Below are 20,277 nucleotides of genomic sequence, written 5' to 3'. Positions count from 1 at the left end.
GGATACAGAGCGTATGAGAAGGTTGACACCGACTCGTTCATCATTTTAGTATTTTGCCGGGAAATTTTACAACATCCCAAACTTAGGTTTTCAGTTTTTGACATTTAAGGTAATTAACCTTTTGGCAGATATATTAAAATTTTACCCACATTCAATGCCAATGCAGCTATGTATTTTTTAATACTTTAGATTACTAGAACATAATAGAATCTAATTTATATTCAGAGAACACAATTCATGTAAAAATCTGGATTTTACCAGTAGAGTGATTTTGCCAAAATCAAGGCGAGAAAATACATTTTAGACTATAAATACATAATGTATGAATGATGTGTGTCTTTATTTCTGTACCCAGCCAAATATTACCAACTCATAAACAGAATTATCAATGTGTGCAATAAGTTAATACTGTCATCTCTGGCATTTTGCCTTCAGTCATTTAAAAAAATAGCTTTGCGCATTTTTAAAATTGTTTTATTATAAAGAAGGTGTATTTATCACAGGAGGAATGAACATATGTTATTGAATGGTTTTTAGTTTATTTTATAACCTGTAAATATTTAGGAGTGTCGTCTGTGCGACTTTATCTGTCCCTCGGTGGGCCTCAGAGAAAGGAGTGGGAACACCCATTGCTATGGAGCAAGCAGGCAGATCAGGGAAGTCTTGCAGAGAAGGTAACATGCGATCTGAATGGTGACCAGGATGTGTCCGGAGTGCAGAACAGAACAGTTTGGACGGGGAGCGTGGCCCGAGCAAAGCCGTACCGTGCCCGTAACGGCAGATAGAGTGCTGCAGTTGGGCTGGCCGTGTGGGGCACGGGACGTCTGGTGAGGCCTCGCAGGGACGGTCCAGTACCCCCCCCCCCGCCCCCCACCGCGACATCCCAGGATCGCAGTGTCAGCGTGCTCAGACTCCAACCCTGAGGACTTTTATTTCAAAGCGCAGTCGGCGTCTCCACTAAGCGATGGAGTTTAGAGAGCGGTAACAGACAAATGAAACGGGCTTTTCCCGTTCTCCGAAGGACGCAAAAGAATGGCATCAGAAGCCAAACAAAGGTCATTCGTTTCTGGTGGCACACAAAGGGCAAAGTGTTTTCTAGAAGTGACCGCTGGCTGAGACTTTCAGGCAGCCCCAGAGGGGGGAAAGACCTCCATCCTGGTGGGAAAAATTCCAGCCGTGCCGCATTCTGACAGCTGCCTCTGCGCCCCCAGTCCTTGGCTGCGGTTTCCCACTCGGACCTGATGCACGACGCCACCCAGGCTGTGGCGCTTGGGTGCTGCTCTTCACGCCCGGCCCCCTCGGGACACGGCCCAAGGAGCCGCGTGGCTCACCGCGGCCCAAGGTGGCCGCCAGTTCCCTTCATCACGTTTCTTTGCTCCGTGACGCACGGTCTCACTGCTTTGTCTTCACCGTCCTTGTCCCGCCGCTTCTGCCTCCCCGTCACCTCCTCTTCCTGCTACAGATACAGCGTTTTTACTGGTAAATCCTTGCATTGTTGTCCTGTCCCACTCACACCCAGAACCCATTCTTTCCCCAGAACTAACTGAGTACCCACCATGTGCCAGACAGACATGGGGGAAACTGGGATGACAAAAGACAAGTTCCCTGACCTCTAGGAGTTTAGTCAAGCAAAAAGCACCTCTCCTATGTCTTGTGCTTCTCATCGGAACACTTGGAACCAAATAAACTACTTTATCCTCATGGCAACCTTGTGGGGTTACAATCATCAAAGTAAAAAGCAATCCACATCTTTGATTTTTCCCAGCGTTGCTTGACCTACCACTTTCTTATTTTTTGGCCCATGTTGCCATGAAATCACCAAGTTTCATTAATCCTGCATTCAAATTCATGCTCCCCCATTGACCTTTGGTATTTTATCGGCATAAGGGTTTTTGGTGTTGTTGTTTTTTTTTAATGTCTGTTTATTTTTGAGCGACAGAGAGACAGAACGTGAGCAGGGAAAGGGCAGAGAGAGAGGGAGACACAGAATCCAAAGCAGGCTCCAGGCTCCGAGCTGTCGGCACAGAGCCGGATGCGGGGCTCGAACTCACAAACCGTGAGATCGTGACCTGAGCCGAAGTCGGACGCTTAACCAGCTGAGCCACCCAGGCACCCCAGACATAAGTTGTTTTTAAAAATTAAGCAGCTTTTCTCAGAACTCTCCCTGTTATATTGCAAATAAAGATATATTGAGGTTCCTTCCCCACATTCCCCTAAGTAATTTTTATTTCTGATGTACACATACAGATGTTTATTTGATATACAGTCCCTCATATAAGCCTCTACAGGGAAGGGCCTTGATCACTGTATAAATCATCTCACAGAGCATGTACTCGATAGAGGTTGGCCACATTTAACATAATCTACAGAATTAACTTCCTCAGCCTCCATCTTTTGTCTACCAACAATTCTTTTCATTTCCCCAGATGATCTCAACGTTCCTGTTGAGTTTTATCTTCAAAAACCTTCTCCACAGTTTGAATTTTCTTACCTTTCTTGACAGCTGATAGGGGAACCCGCCCAATGTGGTTTTCTGAGATTAAATGAGTTTGGCCTGAATTTCTTCCTCTATATCTATAATCAAATCACTGAATAATACAGAACCCCCAGTTTTTCCTCTGGCTTCTGCCAATCCACATGGTCACTCAACTAACTGCTAATTACTGCTGACTGATCATGAGCCTGTAGACCGCTGTTTGCAGATGTCCAGCAGTGATCCGAGTCCTCTGCCTCTGGTTTTGTTTTTTTGTTTTTTTTTATCAGAATGTTCTATGGTCTGACATCAAATCCTTCCTGAAGATTAAGTAAATTGTTCCGTTTCTTTCTTCGAAACTTACCACTCCGTGGGAAGACCTTGAGATTGCTATAGTCGAGTTTCTTTTGAATTTTACCCAGCACCCTGAGCATGAACTGGGGGCCTTCAGCAGTGATAATTAGCTGGGCCTGTCAGGTGTGTGTTAGTCACCGGCGGCCAGTGGCAGTTCACTCGTTTGTGCCAGTTTCCTAAATCCGTGTGTTTATCGTACAGCCACGCCTGTTTGAACACAAGACCTTCGGGGTAGTCCTCCACGACGTAATTGCCTTTTTTGAACTGCCTTTCCCATCCATCATGCAACAGCTACTACACGGTTAGTTGATCAAAGGCACCTTTTTCGTTGTTAATCGTTTTTATTGGACTGTAATTGTACATACAGAAAAGTGCACAAATCATAAGTTTACAGCTTGGTAAACAGTCATAAAGTGAGTGCACCTAGATCACGAAACAACATTAGCAGCACCAAAGAAGCCACCTTATACTCTCCCAGGACTTGTGGAGCTAAAGAAGCCACCCTCGTGAGCTAATCACGTCCTGGTCCCATCACACCGGGAATCAGGGTATCAGAGTATGAATTTGGGGGAACACACACATGTTCAGTCTGTAGCACTTTCCTTCAGCATTTCTCCAGACACAGTGTAATGCAGATCCCGAGGCCTGGCTCTGTCTTTTTTTTGAACAATTAATTGATGGTTAGCTTTTCTGATTTTATTCCTCGAAAGATCTCATTTTCTTATGTTCTTACCTACTTTGCCTCTCAGTTTCCTTTTCAAAAATTTTTTTTAATGTTTTCTTTATTTTTGAGAGAGAGAAAGAGAGAGACGAAGTATGAACGGGGAGGGGCAGAGAGGAAGGAGACACAGAATCCAAAGCAGGCTCCAGGCTCTGAGCTGTCAGCACAGAGGCGGACGTCGGGCTCGAACTCACAAACCGTGAGATCATGACCTGAGCCGAAGTCAGACGTTGGACTGAGCCATCCAGGTGCCCCAGTGTCCCTCAATTTCTATTGTTTCATTTCAGTTGCCTTGGTTTTCTTGCCACCCTTTCTATAGGGTAGACTTAACTCTTAGATTGATTTATGTGAGGAAAAAGAAACATAGACCCAGATAACTCAAAACTAATTTGTTGACTTTGGGCTTTAAGATGATTTTGCACCAGATTTGCATTCCCGCTTGGGTTTTACTTAAGCTGCTCTTATCATCAGTTTACATTCCTTAAGCATGTACCAGCTGGCTCATGGAATGAATAGGCAGGCCCGAGGAAGCTAAGCTGGGATGGAAAACCGGGTGTAGATGATACCCACGTGGATTGTTGAAAATTGATTTTAGTTTGTTCCCGTGCCCAGAAAACTGTCTGCTTAATGAGCTGGCTTTCTTGGACTTCTTGTTCACATTGAATTTTATATTCTAATAGAATGAATTTGTCTTACAAAGAAAACTTGGCGATGTTAAGAATCTAAGTATAAAAAGTACCCAGAACTAAACGTGTGTCTGAATAAATTATTTACTTGCTCGGGTTCTCTGTGTACTTAGTTCTGCCATATTCTCCTGCTGTTTGCTTTTCCCGTATTTTAAGGCAGCTTTCACTTATGTGTCATCATCTCATTAAATAACTATCTTGTTTCCTGAGGTTGCTGTTTCATCATCATCTCTGATGATTTAAGCCTCTGTGATCACGTTCAACAGAAGCTGGCTCAACTGTTTCCTTACCCCAGAATTCGTCAGCAAGAGTCTCAGGAAAAACCGAAGGCTACAGTCAGCAGTGAGGCAAACTACCCGACTTCCTAGTCTTTTCCCTTTGAGTTTGAAGATGATGTTGTTATTTCAGGGCAACAGACGTGACTGCTAGGGACTTTTCTTTGCCTATTTGGAAGAAAAGCCCAGGCAGGAGAATTTGGGGGTGGGAGGTAGCACATGCTCAACATTCCTAGGGCGAAATAGTGCGCAGTCCTTCCTTCCTCCGCCTCTGCGGTTCTCCAAGTAAGTGCCCAGACTCCCCACCCACCTCCCCCAGGATCACTAGCAGGGGCCGTCTCGGGCACGTTAGGCAGCGTGACACTTCCCCCACCTGTAAACTAGTTGCTGTAACTATGTCGTCGTGTTCAGATGGGACAGCACCTGGCCAAAGGCGAAGCTCCACGCCAACGCCAACGTCAGCTGTTGTTAAACCAATTACAGCAAGCTGGCCGCACCCCAGCCCTGGCAGTGGGGTCCCGCCTCCCACGCTGGCTGGGGACTGAGTGTGGCCCACGGGGAATTCCTTCTGCCTCAGCAGCCTTTCTCATGCTTACAGCTGCTTTTCTCTTTGACCGCGGTTGTAAATCAGATCTCCGAGAAATCGGGGCAGATGAAGTTCATGACGGTGCCGGAAATGGTTTTACATGAAGTCAAAACTGTAGAAAAATCAGGGTCCGCCTCTCGAAGGTGCCTAGAATGTGCCCTCGGGATCTCTGCACGGTTCTGGACAGAGTATTGTTTCCCGAACACGTACGGCATCTCAACTGTGTTCTGACCCAGATAGGCTTTTGTGGGTTGGTCCAAGAGAGCCAGGCAAACATTTTAACCTGGGTTTTTTGGGAAAATGCATTCTCGTTTATTTGCAGCTGATAACACGGTTTGTTCATAATGGGGGAACGGCCCAAACAGGCCTTTTCCCTGAAGATTTTTAACTTTCTGTTGTCAGGAGGAGAGGGCACACATGGATGGGGCTAAGTATGATGATCAGCTGTTTTTAATTTAGAAACTAGCACACTTGGGGCGCCTGGGTGGCTGAGTCCGCCAGGCCTCCGACTTCCACTCAGGTCATGATCTGGAAACTTGAGAGTTCGAGCGCCTCTCTGCTGTCCGCGTGCAGCTGCTTGGGATTCTCCGTCTTCCTCTCTCTCTGCCCCTCCTGCTTTCGCTCGCGCTCTCTCTCAAAAATAAATATACGTAAAATATACACGTATTTTTATATATTATGTATATAAAGCATATACGTAATATGTAATACAAAAATGTATTTCAAAAAATAAATATTTTTTAAATATTTTCTTTTTTAAATACAGTACCGCACTTACCGATAGGAAGGGGCAGGAGGCGTATTTGGAATATGTTTACCTTTTCAGTTTTTAACTTACATATATTAAGGTGAAAAAGGATCTTTGGAGCTAGATAGGATACATTTTTCATGAAATACTGGATGAGACAAAGCCCTCAGATCACATCAATAGGATGTATTATTATTATTATTATTATTATTATTATTATTAAAGAGATGGAAGAAATACTGTGTAGGGGTCAAGGGCAGGCTACCCCAAGATGGGCCACTTTGGCATAAAGATGATCTCAAGTTAAAAGTAATCGAAACCCAGCAGACACAGAAAGAGCTCTCGGACTCCCCTCAACTGCCTAACTCTGGACAAACTGGAAAGGATTTTCCACATCCCTCCTCTCACCTTCCTGCTAATAGCCTTCCTCCCCTTGGTATCCTCAGGCCCTACCCCTCCCATGTGAACTTCATGTTGCCTCACTGTCTTTGAAATTTTATGTCTGTGTGGATTCCCCTTATGTATGCTATTAAATTCAATATTTTTCCTACTAACGTGTCTCGTGTCAATTTGATTCTAAGTCCAGCTAGAAGGACCATAGGGCAGAGGAGGGTCTTCCCCACCGACAGATGCTACGTGGTAATCAGATGCACTTAACTATTCATGACGCCATGAGGCTCAACTGTGAAACACAATCTTGACTGAGCAAGTGAGTCCGGGGGGTGAGAGGGCGCACAAGGTGGTCAGTGTTTCGTTCTTCACGGACCCGGTCAAGTGGGCTCTCGAGGGTGGAGCAGAAAGTGTCGAGCTGCTGAGTGAACTGAAAAGGCAGTTTTTAAAAGCCATCCCTGGGGCGCCTGGGTGGCGCAGTCGGTTAAGCGTCCGACTTCAGCCAGGTCACGATCTCCCGGTCTGTGAGTTCGAGCCCCGCGTCAGGCTCTGGGCTGACGGCTCGGAGCCTGGAGCCTGTTTCCGATTCTGTGTCTCCCTCTCTCTGCCCCTCCCCCGTTCATGCTCTGTCTCTCTCTGTACCAAAAATAAATTAAAAAAAAGTTGAAAAAAAAAATTTTTTAAAAAATAAATAAATAAAATAAAAGCCATCCCTATTGGTGAGCGTTTATTAAAAATGTAAATGATACAAAACTAGGTAGATGTGTTTTTTGAAGGTCAAGAGGGTGGCAAAATAGTTTCCCGGCACCCTAAGAGAAATATGGTGATAAATACCAGGATAAACAGAATTTCTTTTTTTTTTAAGGGTCGAAATGGATTTTTTTAGTGGGTGGAGAAGGTTGAGGCAAGAGGGCTGCTGTATTTTAAGTTTTTAAATAATACTTGTTTTTTTTTAAGCCGTGTGCCTGCTTCGGTAAAATAAGCATCATAAAATATTCACAGAATATTAACACCGTTTGAGGGTTATGTAAAGTACTACAACAGTATAGTTAAGTATTTTTATAGAGAATCGGTGTATAATGACCAGTTTCCAAATTTTGTGATCAGGTGTATAGTTCTGTCTTTGAACTGTATCTGTGTCCAACTTTATCCCTCTCTTTTCTTTCACTTTACCGCTTACATATTGTAAATAATATTAAAGTCAGGGATGATCATCTCCCTATTTTACTACCCATAGCACCTTCTACAGTGTCTTAAGAGTAATGTCTCAGCATGAATAGACACTTTTCCAAAGAAGACTCCAGATGGCCAACAGACACAGGGAAAGATGCTGAACATCATTCATCATCAGGGAAACACAAATCGAAACCACAATGAAATACCACCTCATACTGATCTCAGTGGCTAAAATGAACAACTCAAGAAACTACAGACGCTGGCGAGGATGTGGAGAAACGGGAACCCTCTTGTACTGTTGGTGGGAATGCAAACTGGTGCAGCCGCCCTGGAAAACAGTGTGGAGGTTCCTCAAAACACTAACAATAGAATTACCCTACAACCCAGCAATAGCACTGCTAGGAATTTATCCAAGGGATACAGGTGCGCTGATTCTTAGGGGCACACGCACCCCAATGTTGATAGCGGCGCTATCAATAATAGTCAAATTATGGAAAGAGCCCGTGTGCCCATCAACCTGATGAATCGATAAAGAAGATTTGTACGTATATATACAATGGAATACTACTCGGCAATGAGAAAGAATGAAACCCTGCCATTTGCAGCAACGTGGATGGAACTGGAGGGTACTACGCTAAGTGAAATAAGTCAGAGAAAGACGGATACCGTATGTTTTCACTCATATGTGGAACTTGAGAAACTTAACAGAAGACCATGGGGGAAGGGAAGGAAAAAAATTATTTACAGAGAGGGAGGCGAACCATAAGAGACTCTTAAATACAGAGAACAAACTGAGGGTTGATGGGGGTGGAGGGGCGTGGAGAATGGATGATGGGCATTGAGGAGGGCACTTGTTAGGATGAGCACTGGGCATTGTATGTAAGTGATGTATCACAGGAGTCTACTCCTGAAGCCAAGAGCACACTGTATATACTGTGTGTGAGCCAACTTGACAGTAAATTATATATATATGTATATAATTATAATATATATAATATATTTATATATAAGTTAAAAATAAAAAGAGTAATGTCTCAGAATATGATAAGTATGTTTTCTGGGTTTTTTTTTCAAAATCTTGCTAAAAGTGCACAAATAATACAGATTCACTCTAGAAAAAATAGAAAATACAGAAAGCAAACAAAAAAAATTAAAATCACCCAGACACTCCTCTTACCATCTTGATAACACCCGTCCAAATGTTTTCCTGGGTAATATATACATGCAAAGAAATCTGAAATAAAAATTATCCAATATACACTATACCCATTTTCTTAGGATAAAGTAGAGTTTTTAGGTCAGCAGGTATGTCTTCTTTTGAAGGCTGTTTGTCATGTTGCCAAATTGTCCTAAAGAAGTGTTCTATCAGTTTCAGTCCCCATTAGTCGAGCAAAGAGTACTCCTTTCTCTACTCTCTTACTAACTAATGGGTAGAAATATATTTATCAGAGTTGAGTTCATTAGTATTTCTTAGAATAAGAGTGCATTTGAACATTTTAAATACAGATACAGCTTGTCATTTTGTCTTTAATTTTCAGTGTGTTTCCCTTTCATATACAAAGTTTCTTTTTTTAATTTTTACCTGCTCAAAACTGTCAGCCATGTTTTGTTTTTTTTTTTTAATCTAAAAAAACTTCTCCCCCGTTTTGGCATTCTATGTTTCAAAAGCTGTTCTTTCCACAAGATCATATATGTGGAATAAACTGATTTTTAAGAATTCAGTCGTGTGACTACCTCTCAACTCTATTTTTCTCCCCATCAGGAAAGCAATTGAAGAATTGCTTAAAGAGGCAAAACGTGGCAAAACGAGAGCAGAAACGATGGGACCTATGGGTTGGTAAGTTCTTGAGTGATCTTCCTTAAAACAGAACAGTAGCAAAGAGAAAGTCTCGGCTGGAGATGTGGATACGTAAATCTGTAGCCGGTGAAAGGAATGTAAAACTGTGGCTGTAGAGGAAATCCCCCAGAGGCGAGCAGGAGAGTGGGAGCCCTGTTGAGGGCCAGCTCTGGGGACTCTGCGACCCTGAGGAAGAGGGCTGGGGGTATGGAGGGAGAGCATCTGTGAAGGCTCCGTCATCCCTTTAGATCCCACATCCCTGGTGGATATGTAGATCTTCTGCCCAAAGGCGCCGTGCGAGAGTAATGTTGTATCAGTGTTCATTGTTTAAGGATCTCTGTTTTGTTTTGTTTTTTTTTTTTGTTTCTTTTTATTTATTTTGAGAGAGAGAGCAGGGGAAGAGCAGAGAGAGAGGGAGACAGAATCCCAAGTGGGCTCTGTAGGGCTCAATCCCGTCAGCTGAACCGTGAGATCATGGCCTGGGCTGAAATCAAGAGTGTGACGCTTAACCGACTGAGCCACCCAGGCGCCCCAAGGATCTCTGTTTTAATTCTAGCCCTTGGCAAATTGAAATTTATTTTTTAAATTCTACTCGTAAGTATTTCGACTATGTGACAGTTCGGCTGGGTAGAACTTAAGTTGCCTTTGCAGTTTCCATACAAAATAGAGCTTTAAAACTTAAAGTTTAGAAACAAAAGGGGCGCCTGGGTGGCGCAGTCGGTTAAGCGTCCGACTTCAGCCAGGTCACGATCTCGCGGTCCGTGAGTTCGAGCCCCACGTCAGGCTCTGGGCTGATGGCTCGGAGCCTGGAGCCTGTTTCCGATTCTGTGTCTACCTCTCTCTGCGCCCCTCCCCCGTTCATGCTCTGTCTCTCTCTGTCCCAAAAATAAATTAAAAAACGTTGAAAAAAAAAATTTAAAAAAAAAAAGAAACAAAAGAGGAATTTACCCTTAAGAATTTAGTCCTAAGCATTTTTAAGCTTCACTTTAGCAGTAACATAGGCATTCATGTGTTAAATATGCTGAGTTTAGATCTTTTATCTAGAATTTAAAATCCACAACAATGGAGGATTGTGGGTGATTCAGAGTCGAATCTAAAAATGAGGAGAAAAACTAGGCTTCAGAACACACCTCATTCTGTAGATTTGACTCTTAGAACCATGCACGTGATTTACGTAAAATGTAAAAGTTAAGTAAATAAAGGGAAAAGTCAATCCTTAAAAATCAAGCAAAATAAAACAAATAGACCTAAAAAGCCATTTAGTGAATGACTTAGCCGCACATAAAGGAACTACTGTGCGTGATCTGAAATGTGACTACATTTTGAAAAGAACTACCAGGAAATCTTAAATTGTTTTCCATCATCATGTTGTCAAAAATTTGATGATGTTATTCAGAAAATACTATGTAACAGGATAAAGCAAATATTTACCTGCTCTAAATACCAAGATGTCCAGCGTCAAAGGGGTGCAAATGTAAAATCAAAGTAAAAAACCTATAATCCTAAATTCGAATTGGAAATATCAGTACAAAGCCATGCTTTAGAGAGATACCTGACTGCAGATCTGAAGCAGTGTCTGGGCTTCACCAAACTGCAAGTTAGAGGTCACAGTCACCAAGACTGCCCTCCCTTCTTACAGCACCTGCAAATTTAGGGAGTTCCCAACGTACCCTCAGCTTCCTTAAGTCACTGATGAGTCCCTACAATTCACAGAAAACTGTGAGACTCACAGTTACGGCTTACTACAGGGAAAGAACACAGATTCAGGTCAGCCAAAGTAAGGGGCATAAAGGGAATTGTCTGAGAGGGTTCCAGACATGAAGCTTCTGTTGTCCTCTCCCCATAGAGTCAGCATTAAGGTGTGACAATATGCATGGCAATATCGTCAGCATGGAAGCTCACCCAGGCCTCGGTATGCAGAGTTTTTATTGGGATTTCATTACTTAGGCATGATTGATTGCTCGTGTGGTTGGCCTCGGTGTCCAGGGTTAACCAAGACCCCGTGACCCAAAGATCCCGCCCAAAATCACATGGTTGGGGGTTTTTGGCAGGGCCAGCTTGCGCTCTAAGACCATCAGGCATGGCCTGCCCCATCCTAAGATCCACTCTAGACAAAGACATTTCTGTCCGGTGTGTGACATTACCTCCTAGAACTGAGATCCCCTCCCAGAAGTCCGCCCTCTCTGCGGGCAAGGTTACACCGTTACTACACAGACAGGGAATGTATACGAGGATCCGGAGAATCTTGTCATACGAGAAAGCAAAGAAACACTCGAAGACTACTGTAGTGATGGCCGAAAGACTCAGGAAACAACTTGAAATCCCTCCCGCCAGATGGGGTAATTTGATCACCAAGAAGAATAAAGCTATAAAGACAGAGATACCTCAACTGTGTTCAGATCCACAAGGTCATAATGATAATCACAACAAGAAACTTAGCGGTCCCGTTTGGAGAATGCTGTGGAACCAAATCATTGTCCATAAAATTGGCAAAGAGAGAGGAAGAATAAAACATTTATCCTGTTCCCTGTACACATTGTGCTGCGGGGTCACCAAATCATTGATGAAAGAAAACTCCCCTGTGGAACTGCAACTATTAAATGTAAAAGGACCTCGTGGGGTGCCTGGGTGGTCCAGTCGGGTCGGTTTAGCGACTGACTCTTGATTTCGGCGCAGGTCGCGATCCCACGGTTGGTGAGTTCGAGCCCCTCATCGGGCTCCACTCTGTGACAGTGCTTGGGATTCTTTCTTCTTTCCCTCCCTCTCTGCCCCTCCTGGACATTCTCTCTCTCTCTCAAAACAAATAAACTTAAACAAATTTTTTTAATATAAAAGAATGCTAGAATAAGATCACCGTTTGAATTCTTAGCAACTCAATAAGAAGACAAACAATCCAATTTAAAAACAGGCAAAAGATCTGAACAGACACCTCATTGAAAATGATACAGGGTTGGCCAATCAGCATATAAAGAGATGCTCACTGCTTCAGAGGTGTCTCTCCCTCTTTCTTTGCCCCTCCCCCACACACACTCTGTGTCTCTCTCCTTCAAAAATAAACATTTAAAAAAAAGAGATGCTCAAATCATTAGTTAGGAGGAAAATGCAAATGAAAACATCAGTTAGTTACCACCACTAGGGATGCACTCAAGTATCCAAAATAAAAATTAAGAAAGGCTGACAGTCCCAAATAAAGACGAGGATGTGGCACAACTAAAATGCTCACACACTGTTGGCAGAAATGTAAGATCATACAGCCATTGCGAAACATAGTTGGCAGTTTCTTATAAATACTCACCACAGAGACTTCTTCTAACCAATTACCAGAGAACTGAAAACTTAGGCACCCACACAAATGCGCACAGTGATGTTTATGGCGCTTTTGTTCATGATGGCTCAAAACTGGAAACAACCGAGGGGCGCCTGGGTGGCTCAGTCGGTTAAGCGTCCAACTTGGGCTCAGGTCGTGATCTCATGGATCGTGAGTTCGAGCCCCGCGTCGGGCTCTGTGCTGACAGCTCGGAGCCTGGAGCCTGCTTCGGATTCTGTGTCTCCCTCTCTCTCTGCGCCCCCACTGCTCGCGCTCTGTCTCTCTCTGTCTTTCAAAAATGAGTAAACATTTAAAAATAAATAGATGAGTAAATGAAAACTGGAAACAACTGGAATGTCTACTGACTAATGAACGGATAAACAAATCGTGGTTCTAGCCGTACATTCAACACTCCTTGATAATAAAGAGGACGAGAAATAACACACAGCATGGCTGAATCCCAGGAGCCTGCCAAGTGAAGGAAGCCAGACACAAAACCATACACAGTGTAAGATTCCATTGATGTGGCCTTCTAGAAAACCCAGAACGATAGGGACCGAAAACAGATCACTGGTTGCCAGGACATGGGGACAGAAGGAAGGGGTTAAGGGCAGACCTTGGTGGGTGACAGAAACGCGCTACGTCTTGATTGACTTCGTATGTTGGTCAAAACTCTTAACGCTGTTTACTTAAAAGGATAAATTTTATTCTGTGTGCATTCTGTCTCGTAAACCCGATTTTAAAAGAAAAAGAATGGCATCATTTGCAGTCCCTAAGGACGCACTGGACCTAGGCAAAGGTCACCGGCCGCTACACTGACCAGATGCAGACTTGCTGGGGACCATTCTGGGACGGGTCAGGCGGACCCACACCTGAATTCACGGACCCGTCTTCATGCTGAGAAACGATGCGGAAAACCAGGCCACTACTTAGGAGACATCCTTGTCGAAGAGATCGAATCCCAATCTGATCCCATCTCTGGTCAGAACTACTAGCTTGCACAAAATACAGAGGCCAGAGGAACACATTAACTGACACCTATAGGAATAAAATCACAAAAGTCCAATGTGGGGAATTCTACAGGACAAACAGCCCAATTCCCTGTAACAAAAGACTTGCAGAGAAAAGGAGGGGAATCCTATGAACTAATAGACTTGAGACACGTCAGATAAAATGTATACCTTGTTTGGATCCTTGTCCAAACTAACTATAAAAAGACATTTATGGGGCACCTGGGTGGCTCAATCGGTTGAGCATCTGACTTTGGTTCAGGTCATGATCTCACGGTTCGTGGGTTCGAGCCCCACGTCAGGCTCTGTGCTGACAGCTCAGAGCCTGGAGCTTGCTTTGGATTCTGTCTCTCTCTCTCTCTCTCTGCCCCTCCCCTGCTTGTGTTCTCTCTCTCTCTCTCTCTCTCGCTTTCTCTCTCTCTCTCTCTCTCTCGCTTTCTCTCTCTCTCTCTCTCTCTCTCTTAAAAATAAACATTTAAAAATTAAAAAAAAAAGACATTTATGAAACAGTTGGGGTATTTGATGACATTAAGTAATTAATATTGATTTTTTTTTAGGTGTGATAATGGATACTTCATTTTTCAGAAGATACTATCTTTTAGAAATTGATTGTGATGTATTTATGGTTGAAATGATACAAAATGAAGTAATCCAGTGTGAGTCAATCTGTATGTCACATATGGAATCATCTTAGATTCAGTAAAATACCCACTTCCTAGAAGGATAGTTACTCAAATTGGTGAGATAAAGTGGACAGAAATATTCTGCATGGTTCCTGGCATGGAGCAGTCAGTCAGCGTTATTAGATCTGCTCTTATCTTCTTTCCAGCCCTCTGTCCTTTACAGAGATAAGGTGCCTCTTCTAAAGTGAATCAAATTAGTACCGGTTTTGTTAGGGGCAGGCCACTTTGGCGTTTGGTATAAGGCAGGACTGTGATCAGGTTGACTGTAGCCGCTGGTCCAATCTCATACCTTCAGTGAGAGAATCAGTAGGGAGCTAAATCATGAATTCAGATGGCCCGACAAGTGAGTATGAAAGTATCAGTCAGGGCTCTTGCTGTGTTCGCAACGTTCAAGGGCATAAGTTCTTTCTAGGCAGCTCTCCAAATCGAAGTCGTTTATCCTGACAACCTTTCTGCCACTTACTGACTCGGTAGAACTTTCCGATGGTGAGAGAACTGGTTTATCAGTGTCAGCTCCGTTTTCCCTGGAGAGAGTTACCCCACGCGCGGGTCATCTTGACGTTTGTGGGAGGAAGGATGTGCCCATTGGGTGTCACATCGGTTAGGCTGGCAGTTCCCCCAGAGTTGTCAAGGACCCAGGTTCCTTCCAGTTTTCTAAATCTTCCAACCACAGAGTGTGATTCTTTTCCACATGGTCTAGTATTGGCCCACTCCATTTCACTTAGCAGAAAGGAAGGAAGAAGCCACGGCCCCCCCCCCCCGCCCCTTTAAGGACACTGCCCAGAAGTTGTGTCCACCATTTCCACCATTTCTGCATGTACTCCACTGGCCAGAATTTTGTTCCATGCCTTCACCAACTACAAGGTCAGGAATTCGGTCTTTGTTTTGCTCCAGGTAGTCAGGTGCCAGATAAATATCTGGGGTTCATTTACTCTAGAAAAAAGGAAGAATGGATAGTCGGGGACAGTTGACAGCCTCTTCCCGTGAAGGAAGCAGAAGCATGTTGAAAAGGGAGTAAAGGGTGAGAGGCTGGGGCGCCTGGGTGGCTCAGTCGGTTAAGCGTCCGACTTCAGCTCAGGTCACAATCTCGCGGTCCGTGAGTTCGAGCCCCGCGTCAGGCTCTGGGCTGATGGCTCAGAGCCTGGAGCCTGCTTCCGATTCTGTATCTCCATCTCTCTGTCTCTGTCCCTGTCCCTCCTCCACTCACACCTTCTCTCTCTCTCTCTCTTTCAAAAATAAATAAAGAAATCTTAAAAAAAAAAAAAAAAAAGATGGCAGGCAAAGCGAAACATTCCAGACTTGTAAGAGATGGGTCCTGGGAGAATGGGGCTTGAAACTTGTTAAGTTCCCATTAGTCTACAGGACAAGAATTCTTGCTGACATTGCTGACATTTTTTTCAGTTGTCTTAACGGTGATCCTGAGCCATTTTAGTTTTAGGGTCCTTTTATACTCTTAGGAACTATTGAGGACCCCAAAACATTTTTTGGTGGATTATATCTATCAATGTTGACTGTATTTGAAGTTTAAATTGAGCAATTTAAAAGGATTTATTTATTCATTTAAAAAATGATTGGGGCGCCTGGGTGGCTCGGTCGGTTAAGCATCCGACTTCGGCTCAGGTCACGATCTCGCGGTCCGTGAGTTCGAGCCCCGCGTCAGGCTCTGGGCTGATGGCTCAGAGCCTGGAGCCTGCTTCCGATTCTGTGTCTCCTTCTCTCTGACCCTCCCCCGTTCATGCTCTGTCTCTCTCTGTCCCCAAAATAAATAAACGTTAAAAGAATAAAAAATAAAATAAAATAAAAAATGATAAGCCCATTACATGTTAAAAGGAAATAGTATGCCTTTTATAAAAATAACTACATTTGTGGAAAAAAAAAATACTGAGTTAGAGTGATATTGTTTAATATTTTTGCAAACCTCCCTCATGTCTGACTTATAAAAGACGCTTGGAAGTTCACGTCTGCTTCTACAACCTGTTGTTTTGCTTGAAGTATTTGAAGAAAATCCAACCTCACACAAATATATGCCCAGAAAAGCAAGAAGTATTTCAATAGCCTTTCCAGAAAATTATGGTATTCTTTAATCCTCCATCAAAATTTTGCAAGTAATCTCAGCGAGTAGTAGATTCTTAACATTCTTTTTAATAATGCAGACTTTTCATATTCATCATAATAAAATCGCTTGGTCTCCCTTGCACTTTAACTGGGTCTTCTCCCCATACGTGATTCTGTAACGTCCTTCATTAGCCATCTCGAAAATGTTGGCTCATGAGTCATCTTCTAATGACAACACATTATAGAATACTTAAAAAGTACACTTATAAATATCACCACTAATCTCATCAGAGAGTCTTTTAACTCTCTGGGAACTATCAAGTTCCCAGTTTTCCAAAAATCTAATTTTCTTTCACTTGAAAACTCCAGTTTTATCATTGGCAATGAAGCCTGCAAGCTATTTTCCTTGAATTGACAGGCTCACTCACCTCTGAATAACCAGCTAGTTCGCACGCAACTCAGACATTCACGTAGGTACTTTTCCTGGAGGCAGCTTCTGGTCCAGCACAGCCTAGCAGCTGTGGGCGATGCAGAGAGGTCTGACTGAAGGACAGCCACGACTTGCTTCTCTTCCCTGGTGCTGGCACAGCGAGCATCTTCCCCATCAGGCTCATCCTGGGAGAACACCTGGTTTTCCCTCCGTTTAAAGCGTGTGTGTGTGTGTGTGTGTGTGTGTGTGAATAAAAACTTTTAACCACGAATGCAGTGGTTCCCAAACTCATCTGCACACTTGAAATCACCTGGAAAGCTTCCCAAATTACTCATGTCCGTGTCCCGCCACCAAAAATTATGAGTTTGGGGATGGCCTGAGCCAAAGGGTTTCAGAAAGATGCCCAGGTGATTCTAAAGCGCACACAAACTTGAAAACCACTCTACCAGTCCCTGTTTATTAAAAAGAACGGAACCCTCCTGCAGGAAGAATTCACACCTCTCCCACGGGCAGACGGCACCAGGGCACTTGGACAGCCAGCCCAGCCACGGGAGCCCCAAGTTCCATCTCTGTCGAGCAGACCTTCTTGGACAGATCTTAAAGGAGTAGACAATCTGTTGCTTACTAGTGGGCCGTGGTTTGTTTTTCTAAGCATCTAGAAGACCTTTATATTTGCTTAATATATTTTATTTTAATTTTGTTTAATTTTATTTTAGTTAGTTAATATACAGTGCAGTATTGGCCACAGAAGTTGAATTCGGTGATTCACCACTTACACACAACACCCAGTGCTCATCACAGCAAGTGCCCTTCTTAAGGCTCCTCACCCATCTAGCACACCTCCCACCCCACTCCCTCCATCAACCCTCAGTTTGCTCTAAGAGTCTCTTGTGGTTTGTTTCCCTTTCATTCCCCCATCCTCCCCTTATGTTCATCTGTTTCCTTTCTTTTTTTTTTTTAATGTTTATTTATTTTGAGACAGTGTGTGTGTGTGCGAGCAGGGGAGGTGCAGAGAGGGAGAGAGAGAATCCCACACAGTCTCCATGCTGTCAGCACAGAGCCCGATACGGGGCTCGAACCCACAAACAGTGGGATCATGACCTGAGCTGAAACGAAAAGTTGGACGCTTAACCTACCAAGCCACCCAAGTGCCCCTCATCTGTTTGGTTTCTTAAATTCCACATATGAGTGAAATCGTATATTTGTCTTTCTCTGACTGACTGACTTCACTTAGCATAATACATTCTAACTCCAGCCACATCATTATAAATGGCAAGACTTCATTTTTTTGGTGGCTGAATATAGTGTGTGTGTGTGTGTGTGTGTGTGTCTGGGTGTGTACCCATAGTTTGACTATTGTTGACGGTGCTGCTGTAAACAGTGGGGTACATGCGCCCCCTTTGAAGCTGTATTTTTGTATCCTTTGGGTAAATACCCAATAATGCAATTGCTAGATCACAGAGTAGTTCTATTTTTAGTTGTTTTTGTTTGCTTGTTTCGTTTTTTGTTTTTGGAGCCTCCATACTCTTCTCCAGATTGGCTGCATCAGTTTTCATTCCCACCAACAGTGCAAGACGGTTCCCCTGTCGCCACATCCTCGCCAACACCTGTTCTTTCTTGAGTTAATTGTAGCCATTCTGACAGGCGTAAGTAAGGTGGTTCCTCGTCATGGTTTTGATTTGTACTTCCCTGACTGTGCGTGATGTTGAGCATATTTTCATGTGTCTCTTAGCCATCTGGATGTCTTCTTTGGAACATTGTCTATTCATACCTTCTATCTATCTATAACTGGGTTGTTTGTTTTTTGGGGTGTTGAGTCTAATAAGTTCTTTATAGGTTTTAGATACGAACGCTTTATCAGATACGCCATTTGCAAATATCTTCTCCCATGACGCAGGCTGCCTTTTAGTTTTGTTGTTTCCTTTGCTGTGGAGAAGCTTTTTATCTTGACCAGGTCCCAATAGTTCATGTTTGCTTTCGTTTCCCTTGCCTTCAGCTAATAAGAAGTTACTCCAGCCAAGGTCAAAGAGGTTGCTGCCCGTGTTCTTCTCTAGGATTTTGATAGTTTCCTGTCTCACATTTAGGTCGTTCATCCATTTTGAATTTGTTTTTGTGTATGGTGGAAGAAAGTGGTCCAGTTTCATTCTTTTGCGTGTTGCTGTCTCGTTTTCCCAACACCATTTGTGGAAGAGACTTTTTTTCACGGAACGTTCTTTCCTGCTTTGTCAAAGATAAATTGACCATGTAGTTGTGGGTCCATTTCTGGGTTTTCTGTTCTGTTCCATTAATGTGTGTGTCTGTTTTTGTGCCAGTACCATATTGTCTTGATGATTACAACTTTGTAATACAGCTTGAAATCCGGACTTGTGATGCCTCTTGTTTTTCTTGTTCAGGATTGCTTGGGCTGTTCGGGGTCTTTTGTGGTTCCACACAAATTTTCGGATTGCTTGTTCTAGCTCTGCGAAGAATGCTGGTGGTATAGGGATTGCATTATATACGTAGATTGCTTCGGGTGGTATCCACATTTTAACAATATTTGTTCTTCCTATCCATGAGCATGGAATGTTTTTCCATTTCTTTGTGTTCTCTTCAATTTCTTTCGTAAGTCTTCTGTAGTTTTCAGAGTATAGGTCTTTTTCCTCTTTAGTTAGATTTATTCCTATTGTTTTTGGTGTGACTGCAAATGGGACTGACTCCTTGATTTCTTTTTCTGCCACTTCATTATTGGTGTATAGAAATGCAGCAGATTTCTGCACGTTGATTTCATATCCTATGACTTCACTGAGTTCACATACCAGTTCTAGCATTTTTTTTAATCACATTGATTAAAATTAAGGAATTGAAACGAGTCTTTTGGGTTTCCTACATAGGGTCTCATGTCATCTGCACATAGTGAACGTTTGACTTCTTCTTTGCCGATTTGTATGCCCTTTATGTCTTTTGCTGAGGCTAAGACTTCCAGTACTATGTTAGATAGTAACGGTGAGAATGGGCCGTATTTGCCTTAAAATTTAAAATAGAACTAGGTCGCCATTTTTTTCCCCTCTTGGACATTCCATGAAACGATCTTAGCGAGGTCGTTGAGCCATTGCCAGAAAGAGACTGCTGAACTAAAGAAAATGCAGTGGAAATGCCATTTTTTATTTTGTAAAGAAAGAGGCCATTTGGTGCTCTGTACTTCTGTGCACGTATTTCAGCAAAAGAATCTCTTCAGAAGCTGTTCTTAACAGAGGCCTCAAGGAGGCTGAAATATCGGCCCATATGACTTCCTTTTAGTCAACGTAAAGGAATTTATAGGCACACAGTTCAGCAATTTGCACAGCTTCACGGTCTGCAAAGCTGTTTTTATTCTGGTCGCATTCACATCAGCTGATCCGTAGCCCAATGTCATTTCTGCGGCGAGGGCTCGCAGAACTTCAGCCTTAGCCTGGGAAAGGCTTATATTCCGGTATAAAAGGTTACAAGGATTGAGTGGGACAGAAAACGATTCTTCGGTTTTCTTCACCTGGTTGTTTTAAGGCGAGTGGCATCTTTGGGTGCCTTTCT

General features: G+C 43.3%; 1 protein-coding gene across 1 annotated transcript in view; it reads left to right on the top strand.

Moving 5' to 3' along the window:
- Positions 1–20,277, top strand: part of LOC132682246 (protein POLR1D-like) — a 48,371-nt gene that overhangs the window by 19,119 nt on the left and 8,975 nt on the right. The window contains exon 2 of the mRNA XM_078444439.2: positions 9,172–9,246. Within this exon, the coding sequence (XP_078300565.2) occupies positions 9,172–9,246 (75 nt within the window). The remainder of the gene's footprint in view (positions 1–9,171; positions 9,247–20,277) is intronic.

This window comes from Panthera onca, chromosome A1, assembly GCF_046562875.1.
Source record: "Panthera onca isolate mPanOnc1 chromosome A1, mPanOnc1 haplotype 2, whole genome shotgun sequence".
Classification (NCBI taxonomy): Eukaryota; Metazoa; Chordata; class Mammalia; order Carnivora; family Felidae; genus Panthera; species Panthera onca.
Note: the sequence above shows the minus strand (reverse complement) of the source record. Positions and strands in the feature narration are given on the sequence as shown.